General features: G+C 35.1%; 1 protein-coding gene across 3 annotated transcripts in view; it reads left to right on the forward strand.

Moving 5' to 3' along the window:
• The window catches only part of ALCAM (activated leukocyte cell adhesion molecule), a 204,056-nt gene extending 189,075 nt beyond the window's left edge, over positions 1-14,981 (forward strand). Inside the window, exons 14-15 of one of the 3 annotated variants that reach the window (XM_008058918.1) lie at positions 10,361-10,473; positions 12,545-14,981. In XM_008058918.1, the coding sequence (XP_008057109.1) occupies positions 10,361-10,448 (88 nt within the window). In that variant the 3' untranslated portion in view covers positions 10,449-10,473; positions 12,545-14,981. Of the gene's footprint in view, positions 1-10,360; positions 10,474-12,083 lie in introns of all 3 variants that reach the window. The other 2 variants (XM_008058916.2, XM_008058917.2) reach the window with 2 other exon arrangements.
• The last annotated feature ends 4,561 nt before the right edge of the window (positions 14,982-19,542 follow it).

The raw sequence follows: 19,542 nt of genomic DNA on the forward strand, positions 1-19,542 counted from the left end.
TTTTTTTTTTGGTAACACAAGCATGAAAACTATGAATCCCCACTCAACACTGTGTTGCCTATATTCCATAAATGTCATTTTATTGTATTTCCTTATTCGTTCAGCTCAAAATATATTTAAGTTCCTCTGTGGCTTCTTCCTTGAAGCCATGTGACTAATACTGTATTAAATTCTAAATATTTCTTATGTAATTCTGTTTTGTTAACACAACCTACTACATACGCTTTTAGTCTTTTGAAATGCACTGAGATTCATTTTTTGGCCTAGCATGCAGTTTTTTCTGGTGAATACTCCATGAACACTTGAAAAAATAATGTATTTGATGGTTGATGTGTACAGTATTTTATAGTTGTCAGTTAGGTAAAGGTGGATAATTGTTTAGATCTTCATACTCTTGCAGATTTTTTTTCAAATTATACAAAATCATGTCACATGTAATATAAGAAGGTTACAGGCATATCCTTTCATTTTCCTTTCACATATTTTATACTATTGTTAGATCTTCTAAATATATACCTCACGATGCACTATTACTACTTTATACTCTAAAATCTATTATTGCTTCTAAAATTTAAAACTATGAGAAATGTTCTCTTGTATTTATTTAGATATTTATTCTTTCTAGCACTCTACTTATGTTTAATGAATCTGAGCTTTTGAGTGGTATCATTTTGTTCCAGTCTGAAAAAAAACTTCCTTTAGCATTGCTGGGATTGCTTTTCTACTACCAACAAATTCTCTGAAATTGTGTTTTTATGGCAATGTTTTTATTTAACTTTCAATTTTGTTAGATATTTTCACAAGTACAGATTTTAGGCTGAACTTTTAATAACATCGAGCACCTTAATGATGTCCAGTCACTTACTGGCTTGTATTGTTTTAATGATAAATAATTAGATATTATTTTTCACTGATTTCCAAAAATTGAGAAATTTTTCAGCATTGATTTCTTCAAATATTCTCACCCTCTTTCTCTCTTTATGAGACTTTTATATGTGTGTGTTAGACTGCTTAAAATTATCTCAGAGATTACTGATGCTCTAATAATTTTTTAAACCTTTGCTTTTTTTTTATTAAGATTCCTACTAAAAAGTTTTTATGGCTGTATCTTTATTTTTACTGATTTTTTTTTAATTGCAATGTTTTATCTGCTCGTAAGCCCATACCGTGAAATTCTTTCTGATCTATGTTTCTCAGTTCTAAATGTTAAGCTTTATTTTCTATCTTTCCTTTCTGTTATCACTATACTCATATTTTCCTTTAAAGTATTATAAACGTTTATAGTATCTGTTTTACAATTTTTGCCTACTAATTCAGTTATTCAGTTTGGTTGTATTAACTGATTTTTCATCTAATTATGGGTTATAGTATCTTACTTTTCATATTTTAAGTTAATGTTGGATTTTTTTTTTTTCTCTTTTTTTCTTTTTGAGTTGGAGTCTCACTCTGTCTATCAGGCTGAAGTACAGTGGCACATTCACAGCCACCACAGCCTCGACCTGCTGGGCTCAGGTGATCCTTCCGCCTCAGTCTTCCAAGTAACTGGAACCCCAGGCATGTGCCACCATGCCCCAGTGATTTTTTAATTTATTGTAGAGACAAGGTGTTGTCATTTTGCCCAGACAGGACTTGAACCTCTGAGCTCAGGTAATCCTCGCCTCCACCTCCCAAAGTGCTGGGACAACAGGTGTGAGCCACTGCGCCCGGCTTTGCTAGAGATTTTAATGTTACGTAGTTGTGTGCTGAGTTTTGTTCTGGCAGGTAGCCAAATAAATGGCAGGTAGCCATTACTTATGGATCTGCTTAATTCTTTTGAAGCTTGGTTTCACAGTTGATTAGGATGAGCATATCCAACTTAGTACTCAAAAAAAGAATCAAAAGAGCTCTTGTGTAAATTTCCCCCGATTGCTTTGCATTGCTGTCCTTCTCTCCTATTGCCATTATCCCATTCTGGCCAACCTCTGATCTCTGCCTCCTCAACTCAGTGAAAAACCTGTGCTCCGCTTGGATCCCCATTTTTGGCACCACCATCCAGAAAGTGCCTGTAGGTACAAACCTTGCTATATCATAGGGTGCAGCTTATGTGTTTCTTTTCTCTTGGAAATCACAGTCCTTTTCTTCCTACTGTCCAATGACAGAAAATACTTATTTTCTCCCCCCGCCTCCCCCCTCCTCCTCGTTCTACATGTTTCTGACAAGAGAGTTAGCCTAGTACAGCGACTGGAGCATCTTTGAATTTTGATATCCTAGAAGGGTCCTGAAAACAATCTCCCTAGATATCAATGGATGATTGTACTATTTACTTCATTGTGATCATGCATACTAATTTTTTGTATAGATGGTCTATCAATTATTGAAAAGGGAGTATTAAATTCTCAAAAAAAGTTTGTTTATCTATTCCTCCATTCATTCTGTCAGTTTTTGCTTTGTACTTTCATTGGTTATATGTATTTATAATTGTGACAACTTCCTTATATTTTGAAACTTTTATAGTTATGAAATAGCTTTTATTGCCTCTGGTAATATGCCTTGTCATGGATCTTACATTATTTGAAATTAATTTAGCCACACAGCTTTTATATGTGTGCTGGCTACATTTATCTTTTTCTACTTTTTAAAATTTTCAGCTATCTAACTCTTTATATTTGAAGTGCATCTTTTATATGGCATAGGTCTGAGCAAACTAAGGTTCCCTCCCCACTCCCCACAGGCTGTTGCCTAATTTTATAAATCAAAATTTATCATAACACAGTTATGCTTATTATACTCACACACACACATGCACACACACGTACATATATACACAAACATATATACAGAAGGTACCAAAAAATGTAAGCACATTTTAAGAAAAAAATTTGTATTAAAATTGTAATGATATATACCAATAACAAAAGATATCTACAAGTCACAACTGACTTCTGCAATTACAAGTGGTGCACATTCTTTGTAGACTTCTGTGGTGAGTGTGTAAACTGTTCCAACACCATAGAAGGAGAAGCAGAACTTGCTGTGCAAGGCTTCCTGGATCTTCCCTTTTGCACATCACACGCAGTACCAGGCATCTCAAACTTATCACAAATGTGTGCAATTTTTAGGCATGTTGGAGGTTCACATCTCTACTGTCATTGTACTCCCACAACATTCTCAAATTTCAAATACCATTTCAAAATGATCTTACACTCCTCCAACAAAAACCATGCTTCTGCTCCATTTTCTTTGACTGTCCTTCCTGTCTCATGGTGAAGCTAGCGTGTATGAATATAACAGTTTTTAATATTTCAAATGGTTATTTTATATTTAACTATACAGAAGGTGCCCAAAAAATGTGTACACATTTTAAGAGAGAAAAACATTGTATTAAAATTGCAATACTCAATATATACCAATAACAAAAGATGAATACAAGTCACGTTTGACTTCCGCAATTTCAAGAGGTGGTTACCATCGGCATTCAGACACTTCTGATTAGGGTGAACTAAAAGTAATACATAGAAACATCTCTTAAAATGAGTATACATTTTTGGCACCCCTGGTATACGTGCAATTTGCATTTTCTTTTTTCTTTTCTGCATGTTTGAGTTTTCATCTGGTGTCATTTCCTTTCAATCAAAGAACTTCCTTTAGTGCTTCCTTTAGGAAATGTCTGTTGGTGATGATTTTTTATAGTTTCATTTAACTTAATATATCTGTCTCTTGCCTTTAATTGAAGAATCTCTTTAAAGATATAAAATTCTGGATTGAGAGGCTTTTTTCAGCATTTTAGAGATGTTTAATTTAATCTCTGGTCAGCATTTTTTCTCTGATGAGACATCAGCTGTTTTTCATGTTAGTGTTCTCCTGAACACATTTTCTGTAGCTACTTTAAAATATCTCTTTATACTTTTTTTGATTAGTATGTCTCTGGTGTGCTCAGTTGTGTTTTTCCTTTTGCCTTTCTTGTTTAGGATTTATGAGTGTTTTATATCTTCAAGTTAATGGACTTTATCAAATCTGGGAATTTTTCTCATTGTTTCGTCAAATATATTTTTACCTCATTCTCTTTTTCTTCTCCTACTGGGACTCTAATTACACATATATTAGACTGCACAACATTGACTCACAGGCCATTGAGGATCTGTGCACTTTTATGCTATTTTCTTTTGCTCTATTTTTTCAGAATATATACTTCATATTTTTTCCTCATGCCCACTGATGCTTTATTTTGCTACTGCCAGTCTGATAGTAAAGTCATTTAGTGAATTATAGTTTTCAGTTACAGAATTTTTAAAATATTTTTAGCTGCTGAGATTTCTATCTGTTCTCTTATTGCTATCATATTTTCCTTTAGGTCAATGAATTAGTATTACAATGACTGATTTAAAGTTCTAATCTGCTAATTTCAAAGTCTGTCATCTAAAGATATTCTCTAAACTTTGTGCTATATTTTTTATTGTGTATACGTATGGTAACTTTATTATATATTGAATGTTGTGGGTGATACTTTGTAGAGAGTCTAGATTCTGTTATATTTTCTCTAAAAGATATGGGTGATTTTTCATAGCAGACAATTAGATTACTGTCTAGTCACCTTAATTTTGTGGTTAATTTTACATTTTGCATTTTGTATCTGTCTTATGGTGACTGTCTAGTCCTGATACATAGTATTTATTTGGATTTTCTGGGGTTTCAGTACAAAGACCAATGTGTATGCTGAGCACTTCTGGCCTGGTGAAGTCCAACTTCAAACTCTTTCTCCCTTGTGTGTGTAATAACTAAAAATCTATGTCAGGTTTTGAAGCCTTTCCATATTTTCCCCCCGATAGGCTCTTGAAAATTTCCCACACACAAATGCAGTTCAGGGAGATCCAAGAAATTTATCCTAGTTAATATACAAATTTGGAATTTTTCCACCCTATGACTTTTTTCTTTCTAAGATCTTCCTCTCCTTGATTTTCAGCTTATGTTCTAATTAGCCCATGCTTCCCTAACTAGAAAGTTGCTTCAGAGGAAAAGTCATGTAAGATTTTCCTTCAATTTCAGCCTTCTTTTTGTCATTCTCAAAAACAGTCATATAGTTTGTTCCGTACTTTCTGGGAGTTCATGATTATTATAAATGTAAAAGTTAACAAAATTCAGTTTTTGTTTATTTTTTCATTATTACTAGACCCAGAACTCCTTCTAGTCTATGTTTTATTTCAGAGTTGTGAAATCAGTTGTGTACTCAGCTTTAATGTGACTTCATTTTTCCCTTACAGGCTAAGGCAAGTTAAAAAAAAATCAAAATTGAAATTCATATCATACTTGTCATTCCTTTGATTTACTACACTGCTGCTTTGGTTTTCTTTTCTTTTATTTCAGAATTTATCTACCAAATGTTGACTCTTTCATCTTTCACTCTCTAGAGGCTCCAAACAAGCTAAAATTATTATTTAGAGGCAAAGGGTGGCAGCTAATGATATTGGTTTGAAAAAAGATAGAGACAGATAGCTAAAGGAGAAGTAGAAAGAGAAGAAAGGAGGAATGGAATGGAGGAATAATCGGAGGGGTGAGAAAAGACAAGGGGGAAAAGACTACAGGAGAGGAGGCTTTGGGGATCGTGTGGTACCCCTTGATTGCCGCAATAACTTATTGAAGTATAGAAATTGTAGTTATTAAAATATATATGAAGGCCAGGCCCAGTGGCTCATACCTATAATCCCAGCACTTTGGGAGGTGGAGGCAAGAAGATTGCCTGAGCCCAGTGGTTTGAGACCAACCTAGGCAATTTGACAAGACCTCATCTCTAAAAAATCAAAAATATTAGCTGGGCATGTTGGCACACTCCTGAAGTTTAAGCTACTTAATAGGCTGAGGTGAAAGGACTGCCTCAGCCTTACAGGTCAAGGCTGAGGTTAGCCATGAGCATGCCACTGCACTCCAACCTGAGCAACACATTAAAATCTGATTCAAGAAATAATAATAATAAAATAAATAAAATAAGATGAAATATATATGAATATATAGTCTGTATCTATTAGAATAATCAATAACTACTAACTGCAATGCATATAATTAATGCAACACAATTATGCATATAATTTTGTACAGTGTATCTCAAAAGATTAGAGTAAGACATCATTCATGTTCTGTCACTTCAATGTAGTAGTCTCTGAACTTTACTTACTTGTAAAAAAATAACAGGTGTGTATGAACTTCATATTGGTGAACACTAATATCACCAATATAAAGGCCTGTAGAAGGAAATAGATATGAAGTATAATGTCAGTTCAACTTAGAAGAATAAAATCTTTTTGTATACCTACTATATTCTGGTCACTGAATTATGTGCTATGGGTAAAATATAAATAAAACATGGTTCTTATTCCCAGAGAGCTTATGGTAAAGTCAAGGAAGCTTAAAGAGATTTCCCACATCTTCATGTTTCATGAGGCAAATGACTGAAATGCTGAGCTGAGGTTCTGAAGGGAAAGCTAGATTTTTCTGTGTTTTAAGAGGTGAATAATGGAATTTGTGCCAAGATCTCAATCAGAAGCCTGAAATGGCCATGCCTTAAGAACAGTAGCAAACCAAAGGTAGACTGAGCTTACTAAAATTGCAACCAAGCCCCAACAAAAATAAATCCTTGACTAACTTGTGGTGATCACCCCCTCACCCTAGCTGCTTTACAAAGAAAAAGGAAATCTTATCTGATGGAAAATAACGTTCTGTAGAGTCTCTCAGTGCTTTTATACATAGTGTCTGCAAAATTTAAAAGGACTAGATATGCCAATAGTCAAGAAAGACAATCGACAACCAAGAGAAAAAGTAGACAAGATAAGCAGACAACTAGACATTGTGAAAATTGTAGTTAATAGACAAGGAGATCAAAATAGCTATAGATAATATATTCAAGAAAGTAGAAGAAAAGATTGCCAAAAGAGATAAATAGAATAAAGAATTGAAATGTATTTTAAAAGATTTTAAAATCGAACTGACATTTTGGAACTGAAAAAAGTAATATTAAAAACTAAGTTTTCAGTGGATGAGTTTAACAGCAGATTGACCACAGCAGGACACAAGAGAAGTGAACAGGGACAAAGATCAACAATCAAAACACAAATTGGAGCACAGAGAGGAAAAAGAATGGCTAATACATATAAGATCAGTGAAATATACACAAAATATCTAAGTTATATATCATTGAAATCCCCAAAGAAACAAAGAGTAAGAATACTCAATACTCATAAAATAAATAAATTATGACTTTTTCATTCATTGACATGCTATATGTCAATAAGAATGAACAATCTATAACTATGTACACTACTATATATGAATGTCACAAAGTGAAGGTTGAGTTTAAATAAAAGCAGACACAAATAGATATATGTGGTATGTATTAATGTTATAATATATGTAATTTATATATAAATTACAATATAAATTACAAATAACAGGTAAAACTATTCTGTGAGCATGTAGGTTATAGTAAACCTTGGGAAGATAGTAGAGACTGCAAGGGAATATAATGGTCTACAACTGCTCTATTTCTTGATCAGGGCTCTGGAAAGAAAGAAAGGAAGGGAGAGAGAAAGGAAGGGACGGAAGCAGAGGGGAGGGACAAAGGAAGACAGGAAGAAAGAAAGACAACAAGGAAGGAAGGGAGGGAGGGAGGGAGAAAAAAGAAGGAAGGGAAAGGAGATAACTCTACCATTTGCTCTTATTTTTCTCAGTTGGTACCAAAACCTTACTTGTATAATTAAGAAAACCTGATTTCCATTCTTAAAGGATAGAATCCGTCCTTACGCTCATGTGAGCCGGGGGGTGGGGGATACCCTGTTCCTGTTGGGTACCATGCTCACTGTTTGGGTGACAGGTTCAATGGAAGCCTAGACTTCACCACTATATAATTCATTCATATAACCAAAACCACTTGTACCCCTAAAGCTATTGAGATTTTTAAAATTTTAAGTAAATAAATGTTAATTTGAAGATTGAAGTAATTAATCAGACATCTAGTCTTTTTATATTTTGGCTATAATTTATGAATTTTCTGAAATCACTGACTTGAAACTATCTATAGGGTATCATGTTCACTATTTAGGTGACGGGTTCAATAGAAGCTCAACCTCACTATCATGCAATATATCCATGTGACAAATCTGCACATGTACTCCCAATTTTTTTTAAAAGATGACCACCTAGAACTGGCAAGTAGAATAGAACTTTTATTTTAAAATTTTGCCTTTCAGATTTATTTATTATTCTCAGAACACAGATTTAGCACATTTATTTTCAAACAACCATGAAAATCAATATTAATACATAATGTCCTCAAGTGAGTTGAAATTAAGATTATCTGAGCGTGAAGAAAACACTGAGTTTAAACTAAGCTTGGAGAACGTTTTTGTTCTAGAGGTTTTATGTCTTATTTTTTTGTTTGTTTTTGTTTTTTTGTTTTTTGCTTTTCCTGGAATTGCATTTGAAAGTTTCTTTTTAAAAATTAAGTTTTCATATTCTCCCTGCAGTATCCGATATATCTCAATTATGTCTGGAGCTTGTTTTTATGAATATGGGAAATATGCTTAATCTACAATAACAATGTATAAAAAATTAAGGAAATTATATGGGAAGGATGGCACAAGAAGTAATTTACTTTTTATGGCTCATCTTTTAAAATACTGAAGCAGAGAGGATTGCCTAAGTCCAGGAGTTCAAGACCAGCCTGGGCAACTTGGCCAAACCTCGTCTCCACAATAAATCAAAAAATTAGCAGACATGGTGGCATATGCCTGTAGTTCTAGCTACTTGGAAGGCTGAGGTGGAAGGATCACCTGAGCCCAGCAGGTCGAGTCTATGGTGTCCATGAGTGTGCCACTGCACTCCAGCCAGGGCGACAGATTGAGACTCCTACTAAAAAAAATAAAAATAAAAAAAATACTGAAACATAATTTACATAAAATACAATGCATGGCCCTTAAGTGTTCTGGTGGAGGAATTCTAACACTTGTATTTATGTAAATAGCCACTACCCAAAACAAGATTGTATCACCCCCCAAAAGGCCAATGATTCCCCTTTTTTGTCAACTCCCACCTTCTCTTTCCAAGCGGCAATTATTTCCTGACATTTACTACAACAAAGTCATTTCACCTGTTCTTGGAAGTCAAATAAAAGTGGACCCTAGATATATAGAGAGAAAGAGAGATATAAATATATATATATAAATGTGTATACACACACACACACACACACACACACACACACACATATATTTTTTTTTTTTTTTTTGAGTTGGAGTCTCACTCTGTCGCCCAGGCTGGAGTGCAGTGGCACACTCATGGTCACCCCAGTTTCAACCTGCTGGGCTCTGGTGATTCTTCTGCCTCAGCCTTCCAAGTAGCTGGAACTACAGGCACACGCTACCACGCCCGGCTATTTTTTTTTTTAAAAGGAAAGAATCTGTGTAATTATAGCAGCCATCAAGGCAGTGGTTTTCAGCAGAATCACCAGGTGGTCTTTAACACAGATCGCAGGTCCCATCCCCAGAGTTTCTGTTTCTGTTGTTCTGTTATGGTACCTGAGAATTTGCATTTCTATCAAGTTCCCAGGGGACGCCAACACTGCTGGTCTGGGGACTACAATTTGAGAACCAGCCCTGTTAAGGTTGCTCTAGCTTCTACGACTCATGCTCTGTCATAAACTTGGTCTCTTTATATCTTGTTTTTCATTTTATTCAATAAAACAAGATCCATAAAAACAGGCACAGGACATTGGCTCAACTGAGATGCCTGATAGAAAATCCAAAATGGAAAAGACCTTAAAGAAACTGAGAAATTTTTAGCAGGAAATGTTTGCCCAGAATGAAAATTATGACTATCAAACAATAATAATTCCTTTCCAGAAAGTGGAGAGAAATATAATCCAGCTAATATAATGGACACTGGAGACTCAGAAAGGGGAAGGTGGGAAGGGAGGCAGGGATGAAAAATCACCTCTCAGGTACAATGTACACAAGTGGGGTGGTGGGTACACTCAAAGCCCAGACTGCTTCGCCACTTACTATACAATGCATCTATGTAACCGGAAACCATGTGTACCCCCTAAAGCTATTAATTTTTAAGCTAAAAATCAAAATAAAAAACATAATACAACAAAGTGTGAATAGTCCGTGTTCAAAATAATTGATTTTTCTTACTCTTAGCACACACCACCAAGCTAATTTCCATGGAATGTTCTCTGTTATCAGCTGAGACTCACAGATAGAGAATTGTTTGCCCTTGTGGTTTGCCTGCAAAACATTTGTCTTTTCAAAGATACATTAATTTAGATCTTAAGATTAAATTAAAAAGTTAAGTATGTGTGTATCGATGTGATGATGTTTATTTAATTCTTTTATAGGACCGCATCAAAACATGTAAACAAGGACCTTGGAAATATGGAGGAAAACAAAAAGTTAGAAGAAAACAATCACAAAACAGAAGCCTAAGAGAGAATCTGTTCTAGTGGTTCAGGTGAGCCGGCTATATGAGATCTATAGAAGTAATTCCCAGGCAAGTGGGAAACATCCTTAAACATGAAAGAGAGGGGCTTTACTTTAAGATGCTTTGTAATTACAGCTTTCAAAACAGGAAGAGAGTTTTTCAAAAGGAAATTTTGGTGACTCAGAAAGTGTTCTTGGAAGAATGGAATCTCACCAGTCTCCCCGCCCTCCCCAAAGTAATCATTATCCTCTGAATAATAAAAAACAATCTTGAGATTTTAACATCCAATTAGCGTTTTATATTCTAATGCCAAAAATTTTGCTGAAAGCAAAGCTTTGTTTTATGAATTTGTATTTGGGTTCAATAAGAGCAGATTCTAATACTTGACATTTATTTTTAAAACAATTATGAGAACATTTTAATCTAAGAATTTAATAAAAGTGTGAGCATACTTATATAGCCTTCTCCCAAATCATTTTAGTGAAAAGGCTAGCACATTTTTGTGCATGTGTGTATACATACACGTATGCTTTTACAAGGAGCATATATAGATGTGTGTGTGTGTATGTACCTATATGTCCATACACACACACACACACACACACACACACATACATAAACACATATATGTCAATGTTACATAGGTTGCATTTTTTTAAATATACAGTAGTTGTATGTGTGTGATTTTTAGATAGTTTCAAAAAGGGGTATGTTTCTATGGCATTATCACTTCCAATTTGAGCTTTTTTCTTTTTTTAGAGACAGAGTCTTGCTCTGTCATCCAGGCTGGAGTGTAAAGGCTCCATTATAGCTGATTAAAGCCTCCAACTCTTGGGCTCAAGAGATCCTCCTGCTTCAGCCTCCCGAGTAGCTAGCACTACAGGTACACACCAGCATGCTGAGCTAATTTCAAAAATTTTTTGTAGAGATACAATCTTACTATGCTGCCCAGGCTGGTCTCAAGTGATCTTCCCACCTTGGTGTCCCAAAGTGCTGGAATGATGGAATTATAAGCATGAGCCACCACACCTGGCCAGCTTTTTCTGTGTGTGTGGGACTATTTGTGTGTCCCTAAGAACTGGCCAGGCACTGTGTGGCTCACACCTATAATCACAGCACTTAGGGAGGTCTAAGTGAGATGACTGCTTGAGCCCAGAAGTTGAAGTCCAGCCTAGGCAGCATAGAAAGAACTTGTGTCTACAAAAAAAAAAAAAAATCAGAAAACTAGCTGGGCTTGAGGCATGCAAAGTCCCGGCTACAGAGTCCCAGTTACTCAGGCGGCTGAGGAGGAAAGATTGCCTGAGCCCCAGAGGTAGAGGCTGTAATGAGCCGTGTTTGTGCCACTGCATTCCAGCGTGGGCAACAGAGTGAGACTCCTCCCCACCCCCATTCAATTAAAAAAAAGCAGAAGAGCTGTCACTGTAACTCACCAATATTATGTGAAAAGTCCCAACCACCACAATAAACCCTGGGTTCATTATAAAGAAACCGCAAGTCACAGTTGGTAAATTGGACTGGGTTTCTAAGGTAACCCCATAGTAAAGATAGAATGGGAAAGAATTGTATTTAAAAGGCTGCACACAGGGGAGTGAAATAGAATAACTGAAATAAGACCTATTTTTTTAAAACCCCCAAACCAGGATCTCATACTGATTGGGTGAAAGAAGTCAGAACTGGATTCCCTCTCCTATCTTGCCTCCCATTGACTGTCGAGTATGCAGCTCTGCCACGTGACTTTTTCTTCCTCCTTCTCTGGGGTTCCTGCCCCATGCTTTGTAAACATAGATGTTACCTTCTGTTTTCTTCAATATTGGGTGGAGTAAATTCTCATTGGAAAGTTGTACTTGAAGACAAGTCCCACAAAGTAGTGTGTGATTTGAAGGGATGAGTTTGTTTTTTTGAACTCTCAAAAATTCCAGAAAATTATTTGTAGAAGAGATGCAGCCACGTCGGGGATTACAGATGGACTCAGGGACAATGGAGTTTCATAAAATGCTGTCCTCTAAAGCAATTCCGTCACTTTTAGTACAAAGTATCTGTTGATGGTAGAAAATTATTGCTTGGTAACTTATCTAAATTATGTCTTTTTTCATCATTTCAGAGAAAAAAAAACCTATAGACCAATTGAAGCATGAACGTGGATTGTATTTAAGACATAAAAAAGACATTGACAGCAATTCATGGTTCAAGTATTAAGCAGTACATTCTACCAAGCTGTCACAGGATTTTAGAGAATTATCTCAAGTAAAACAATGAAATGAAATTACAAACAATAACAACAAGTTTTGGCAGCCATGATAATAGGTCATATGTTGTGTTTGGTTCGAATATTTTTTTTTTCTGTAAATGTCTGCACTGAGGATTTCTTTTTGGTTTGCCTTTTATGTAAATTTTTTACGTAGCTATTTTTATACACTGTAAGCTTTGTTCTGGGAGTTGCTGTTAATCTGATGTATGATGTAATGTTTTTATTTTAATTGTTTATATGGATAATCTGAGCAGGTATATCTCTGATTCTGATTGCTATCAGTAATGCCCCAAACTTTCTCACAAGCACCTAAAACCCAAAGGTGGCAGCTTGTGAAGACTGCGGACACACACATTGTCCTATTCAAAAACTGTGGTTTTTATCACAGAGGCAGGGAGTCAGATTGATAAGCACCCTGTGGGCCGATTCTGTGCCTGTGCCACCAGCTGACTCTCATGGACACATGCATACATAATGGTACTCCCCAAACTGACAACTTTCCTGTTCTGAAAAAGACATGAAACAGAATTTGGGTAGCACTCACCTCTACAGACACCTGCTTGAAAATTACTTTCTGTCAAAAGAAAAAAAAAACAAACCAGTGTGTGAGAGACAGTTTGGAAAAATCATAGATAACATTCCCATTTTCATAGATCACAAGGTAAATCACTGTATTTACAAATTGGTGTTAAATCCTTTGGGTTATCCACTGCCTTAAAATTATACCTGTTTCCTTTAAATAAAAAAAAAAAAAGATATCAATCAGAATTGGAGTTTTTAACAGTGGTCATTATCAAAGCTGTGTTATTTTCCACAGAATATAGAATATATATTTTTTTCGTGTGTGTTTTTGTTAACTACACTACAGATATTGAATGCACCTTGAGATAATTTAGTGTTTTTAACTGATACATAATTTATCGAGCAGTACATGAAAGTATAATAATAAAATGTCTATGTATCTTTAGTTACATTCAAATTTGTAACTTTATAAACATGTTTTATGCTTGAGGAACTTTTTAGGGTGGTAGTATAAATGGAAACTTTTTGAAGTAGACTGGATATGGGCCAATAGCTACTTGTGACTAGACTTTTAAACTTTGCTCTTTCAAGCAGAAGCCTGGTTTCTGGGAGAACACTGCACAGCCATTTCTGTCCCAGGATTTACATAACTTCAAGGCAAAAAAAAAAAAATGAGCATCAGATTTCTAGGTATCGAACTATGTTCTTTAAGAGGAAAAGGAAAACTGGTGTTTGTTTTTTAGACTCATGAAATAAAATTATGAAGACAATGAAAAATAAATTGAAAATTAAGGTCGGATGGAGATTAGGAATAATATTTTGCCACTTCTGCATTATTTAGAAACATATGTTATTGTACATTTGTAAACCACTTGTCTGGGCAATAGTGACTCCGTTAAATAAAAGCTTCCTGTAGTGCATTGGTATGGATTAAATGCATAAAATGTTCTTAGACTCGATGCTGTATAAAATATTATGGGAAAAAAGAAAATATGTTATTTTGCCTCTAAACTTTGATTTATTGAAGTTTTATTTGGCAGAAAAAAAATTAAATCTTGGTCAATATTTAAACCAAAGTAAAAGGGGAAAAAAACCAAAGTTATTTGCTTTGCATGGCTAAGCCATTCTGTTATCTCTGTAAATACTGTGATTTCTTTTTTCTTTTCTCTTAGAATTTTGTTAAAGAAATTCTAAAATTTTAAAACACCTGCTTTCCACAATAAACCATGAACATTAAAATTAAATTACTTCCATATAAATATATATTTTTTTCTTTTGGTGTGGGAGATCAAAGGTTTAAAGTCTAACTCCTAAGATATATTTGCAGAAAGAAGCTACATGGACGATAGAGAGGGTTATACTACAATTATTTCTTGGCTTCCACTCGCAATGGTTAACTAAGTCCAAAAACAGCTGTCAGAATCTAGAGAGCAGAACATGGAAACTTGGAGCTCTGGACGGAACACTGATAGTTTGCCGGGAAAAAAAGAGACAATATTATTCCCATTGCATCGACGCCTGGATAAGGAGGAAAGCCTGCTTATGTAGTGGCATCCATATGCACAGCAATGCTGGGAGGAAAGTGAGTTCACAATCCTCAACTTCTGAGGTTTCGTCTCTCCAGTTTAACTCTCTGGCAACTGGAGACAGGTTTTGCCAGTTCAAGGTTCACTCCCTATATGTGATTATAGGAATTGTATGTGGAAATGGATTAATATACCCGTCTATGCCTAAAAGATAATAAAACTGAAATGTCTTCACATATCTCTCACAGCTGTCTGCTTCTTTTCTAAAGTAGAATGTTCATTTACAGAAAGTGATTTTCATTACTAAAGAATGGAAAACCATCATGACTCTTCATCTTTCTGGAGAAGGTATGCGGGAAATACAATTGCTCATGCCTTCCTACTATGTCAGGTGGGCTACTCTAGCTAGTCCCTAGATTTCACCAGCAAATGATTCTATAATGTGTCTGTCTTCAGGGATGGGATCATATGGATTGTTGGGTGTCCCATGTGACTATCCTAGGAGTGTAATTAAAATTTCTTCACATCTGTCAATAACACACTATTCAGATAACCATTAAGATGAACTTCCAGAGAAATGTGTTCCCTTCGAAATAAGGTAAAGCTGACTATGTGCAAGGAGGGGAGGGACCACAAAAACCCAGAATTTATTTAAAAATTGTGTGTTTTATTCTTACATGTTGAGACTTCAGTCACCTTCAAAGTACTCCCCATTTGATGCAATACACCATTTGATGCAATACTCTCCATTTGATGCAATCTCACTGCTCAAAACAGTTTTTGAAATCGTCAATTTTGATGTCTTTTAGTACTTCTGCTATTCTTTGTTTCACCTCTTCCACATCCCCAAAAATGTTTCCCTTTGAGGAAGGAAACAAAAAAAAAGTCGCTTGGGGTAAGACAGGCTGAATAGGGAGGGTGGAATACAGGAGTCATGGTCATGTTGTTTTTGGTCAAAAGGTGCTTCACACTTCACACACTGTGGGCAGATGTGCTTGTAAATCACCCATCACGAAATGGGCAAATGCACTGAAAGAATCTCAAAAACAAAAGAAATTCACTGAAGTCAAATGCAGCCTCTGAGACAACTCTCTCTGGTACACTGATACCAGTGGATTCCTAGAACACTTTATCTAGCTAGGAAAGCCTGTATTACAAAGGACCTGCCCTCTAAAAATATAGTTCCGAGGTTTTTTGGATTCTCCCTCATACATCAGAGAAGAAAGTTAATCATTATAGAGCCCATCTATGTGTGAGAGCCACTCATACATTATCTTATTTAATTCTTAACAGTTATAAATAGTACTAAATATCCCCCATTCAACAGCTGAAAATCTGAGCTTTCAAGAAATTTTCATAACTCCCAAATGTGTTTAACTTCAAGGTGACTAAGTTGAGTATCAAACTAGATCTCATTCCTTGCCTGAGTCTGCTATAGTTTCCAAAGTTCCTCTAAAGAAATGCTCCCTTTCATAATATGTAAAACTGGAAAATATTAATACATGAACTGGTTATGTCATTGATAAAGAATTATCCCAAGATGTTTAAACCATAATAGGTCAAAATTGCTTAATTTTTCAACTATATGTAAATGAAATGTATTAGACAGTTTATGAGCATGTATACTTTACACATTACATTTTTAAACATACATACATGCCAACATATACTAAGTGCCTATTATAAGACAGAGACTACACTGGTTTATTAAATTTCTCGAAATATTCTCATAGGGGAGGTGCTATCCCCTTTTAATGATGAAGACAATGCAAATAACTTTATCTACAATCCCAGATACCAGGGATGGTTGAGCCAGGACTCACAATTAAGATGCCAAAGTTCAGGCTCTATTCAATATATAGTTTATAATGTCTGTTATTAAAATATACATCTATACTTGGAGAGACTACCAAAAAGATAGATATGCATTAAATAGCTTACATGTTTCTCTAGTAAATCATGGCATTCATTTTCCAAGCAATACGATACCAAACAAGAAATACATGAAAACTGCTTTGTAAACAATAAATTGCTGTGTAAATGTTGTTTCTTTTTTAATCCTACGTCTAAGGAATCAAATCAAACTAACTCCACTGTTAAAAAAAATCAGTGTGGTACATTTGGCTTTACAAGCATCATACTTTGATCATAGAAAATACTTCAGTTAAACAAAATATATATTTCTTATGTAAACTTCTTAATACAAACTTTTTTAAAAGCACACTGTATTTTTACATGAATTCAGAAAACTAGAGCTCTTTTTTCTAACACCTTGTCTTCACCTACCCATCATCCTCATTCTAGCCAATTTCTTTTCTTCCCCGTAATTCTGCTTCTCTCATTTTCTCTTACAAATGCTTTTCACATGTACAAATATTCACTGGAAAATGAATACTCAGGCATGTGACTTCAAAAGCAGGTCCCATTCTCCAGTTATTTGTCTTGTCTCTTTTTATTAGCTCTCTCTCATAAAGGTTTTACCTTGTAATGATCAAGCAGCTGAATGAGAGAAAAGAGCTTCATTTAGGCCTACAGATAGATGTGTGGATGTGCTCATGAACACACAAATACACATTGTGGCCTGTTTCACCTCATTTTTGGGGGGAAGTTAGGAAATAGGATTTGATTATTAGAAAAGGAATTGTTTGAAGGACTACAAAATTTTTGTCAAATAGAAACCAGCTAAGAGGTAGAAATATTTATGATATTCTGAAGGGAGGCATTCATAAATCTAACAAATGGGCCCAATAGCACATTAGAACCAAAGTTGCAATAAAATTTGTATAAGTAAAACTAATTGTATAAACTCTATACAACCAAGAAACAAATGAGCACCTCAATATCACAAAGTCTCAAAATAAATTTGTAGATTCTTTTAAAGACCTTGTATTATCAGAGAGCAGAGGCTATAGTCTCCAGAAAGTACAGTATTGGATTTTTTTTTTTTAATGTCTTTGGAAGCTATCAGCCTCTCCATTTGGGCTACTTGGGAGCTAAATAATCCAAATGAAATTTCAATGTTTTCCATAAATATTTTCATTTTAAGTCTACTTTTCTAGATCGGCCAGAATAACTGAGCATCAATTAGCAGTTTAAATTTACACTTGATTCATATAACATTCAAGATGTTCACCTCCACAGAGACAGCGGTTGTGGACAATCCTGTATAATTCTTTGAATTCTCATCAGTAAGGAAACCACACTTGTAGTTAAATAAGATGTAGTTACTGGTTGAACATTGATTCGCGGCACTCTCCCTGGAATAACTTATTAAGGCAATGGGATATTGCTATCAAGAAAAAGTTTATACCTAAGCATTAGAGTCATTTCTTGAATGCTAAACCCGGTTTACTCTGAAATTTGGGGCTTCTATGTTGCCGGTAATAATAACTGAAATAAATTTCTTTTTCTTAGCTTGATTTGAATTTTCTACCAAAAGCTCTAATAGTCTTTCATTGAAAGACAAATAGTCATAACGTATGATTGAATCTGATTCCAAGAGAAAAGATGTATTTCAGACATTTGTAGGTTCATTTGCAGCAGTAATCCTCTCATAATTTATTTAATTTAAAGAGTTTTGTTTTTCATATTCAATAGCTGCACACAAGCTGTTAAAAAGATGACGGGTTTGGGGTCACATTGGCAGCGACGCTGCCTAAACAGCAGATCGATCTTTCCTCTTAGTCCTAACTGATGAGCTGCTTTCAGAGAAATGTTAATGAGAGACTACCCGTAGTGGCTTTTGTTGCCCTTCCGTTTGTCTGAGTTTAATTTTTCTTGAATGTAATAAAATAAAGATATTAAAATATCGAATATGTGCTATAAGGTTATCACGACAATGCTTACTATATTTTTTATTGTCCCGATGATAATAGTAATGTTTGTAATCAGTGTTCAAAGGGCTGCACAGATAGAGAAATATTGTTGTGTTCATGAACTTTCCATAGCATAGATGGAGTGAAATTCACATCAGTGCCTTCAGTATCATTGTGCAGTGACTTCTGGCTTTGCCCCAAAGAAAACCCAGTGGGGAGGTAGTTTTTATTGGTTTAACCTCATTATTCCCCATCTTACTCTTGGTTATAGCTTATGGATTTGTGTATAGGTTAGAGATGAGAAATCTGGGTCTCAAATTCTCCTTTAAAATAATTTTTCCAAGCTTTTTATCCAGTGGGAAAATCCTGTGGTTGGGAGCAAAATCAAATAGGCTTCACCAAAATAGTGTGCATTCCATTTTAAAAATTAAAGACCAGAATAGAGCAGTTGAGGTTTGGAAACTTGAATGAGTATGGGGAGCTGTTCAGTTATGACTTGGGTCTCCAAATCAGCTTAAATTTCCAGATTTAAATCACATGCATTGATAATTGTGGTTAATGGAGCTTTTTCTAAAAGATGGCTTTGTGTGATGAAGCATGCAACTACTTTGTCAGCGTAAGTCCAGACAGTTTTTGGTTTTGTCACTGGCTCACATTCTCTCCCTAGAGATGTTATCCCCACTTTGAAAATAAGATAATGCAAATAACTTTGTCTGCAATCTCAGATACAGGGGATGGTTGAGCCGGGACCCACACTCAAGATGCCCAAGTTCAGACTCTTTTCAAAATATTGATGAAGAAGCTACTACAGTATGTGAGGGAAGACAAAAACAAAAACCCAGAATTATTTTTTTGAGGATAGTCCCCTTGTAGCACAGGCTACTCCCACTAGGTGAGTGTACTGGGAGCCCATTGTGGTTAGTATACCAGGTAGTGTTGTTGTGAGTGGCTGTGTTCAGCTTCATTGAATTCTTTCTTTTTTTTTTTT

The sequence above is a fragment of the Carlito syrichta genome, unplaced genomic scaffold (assembly GCF_000164805.1).
Source record: "Carlito syrichta isolate Samal-C Ts95f unplaced genomic scaffold, Tarsius_syrichta-2.0.1 Scaffold303651, whole genome shotgun sequence".
NCBI lineage: Eukaryota > Metazoa > Chordata > Mammalia > Primates > Tarsiidae > Carlito > Carlito syrichta.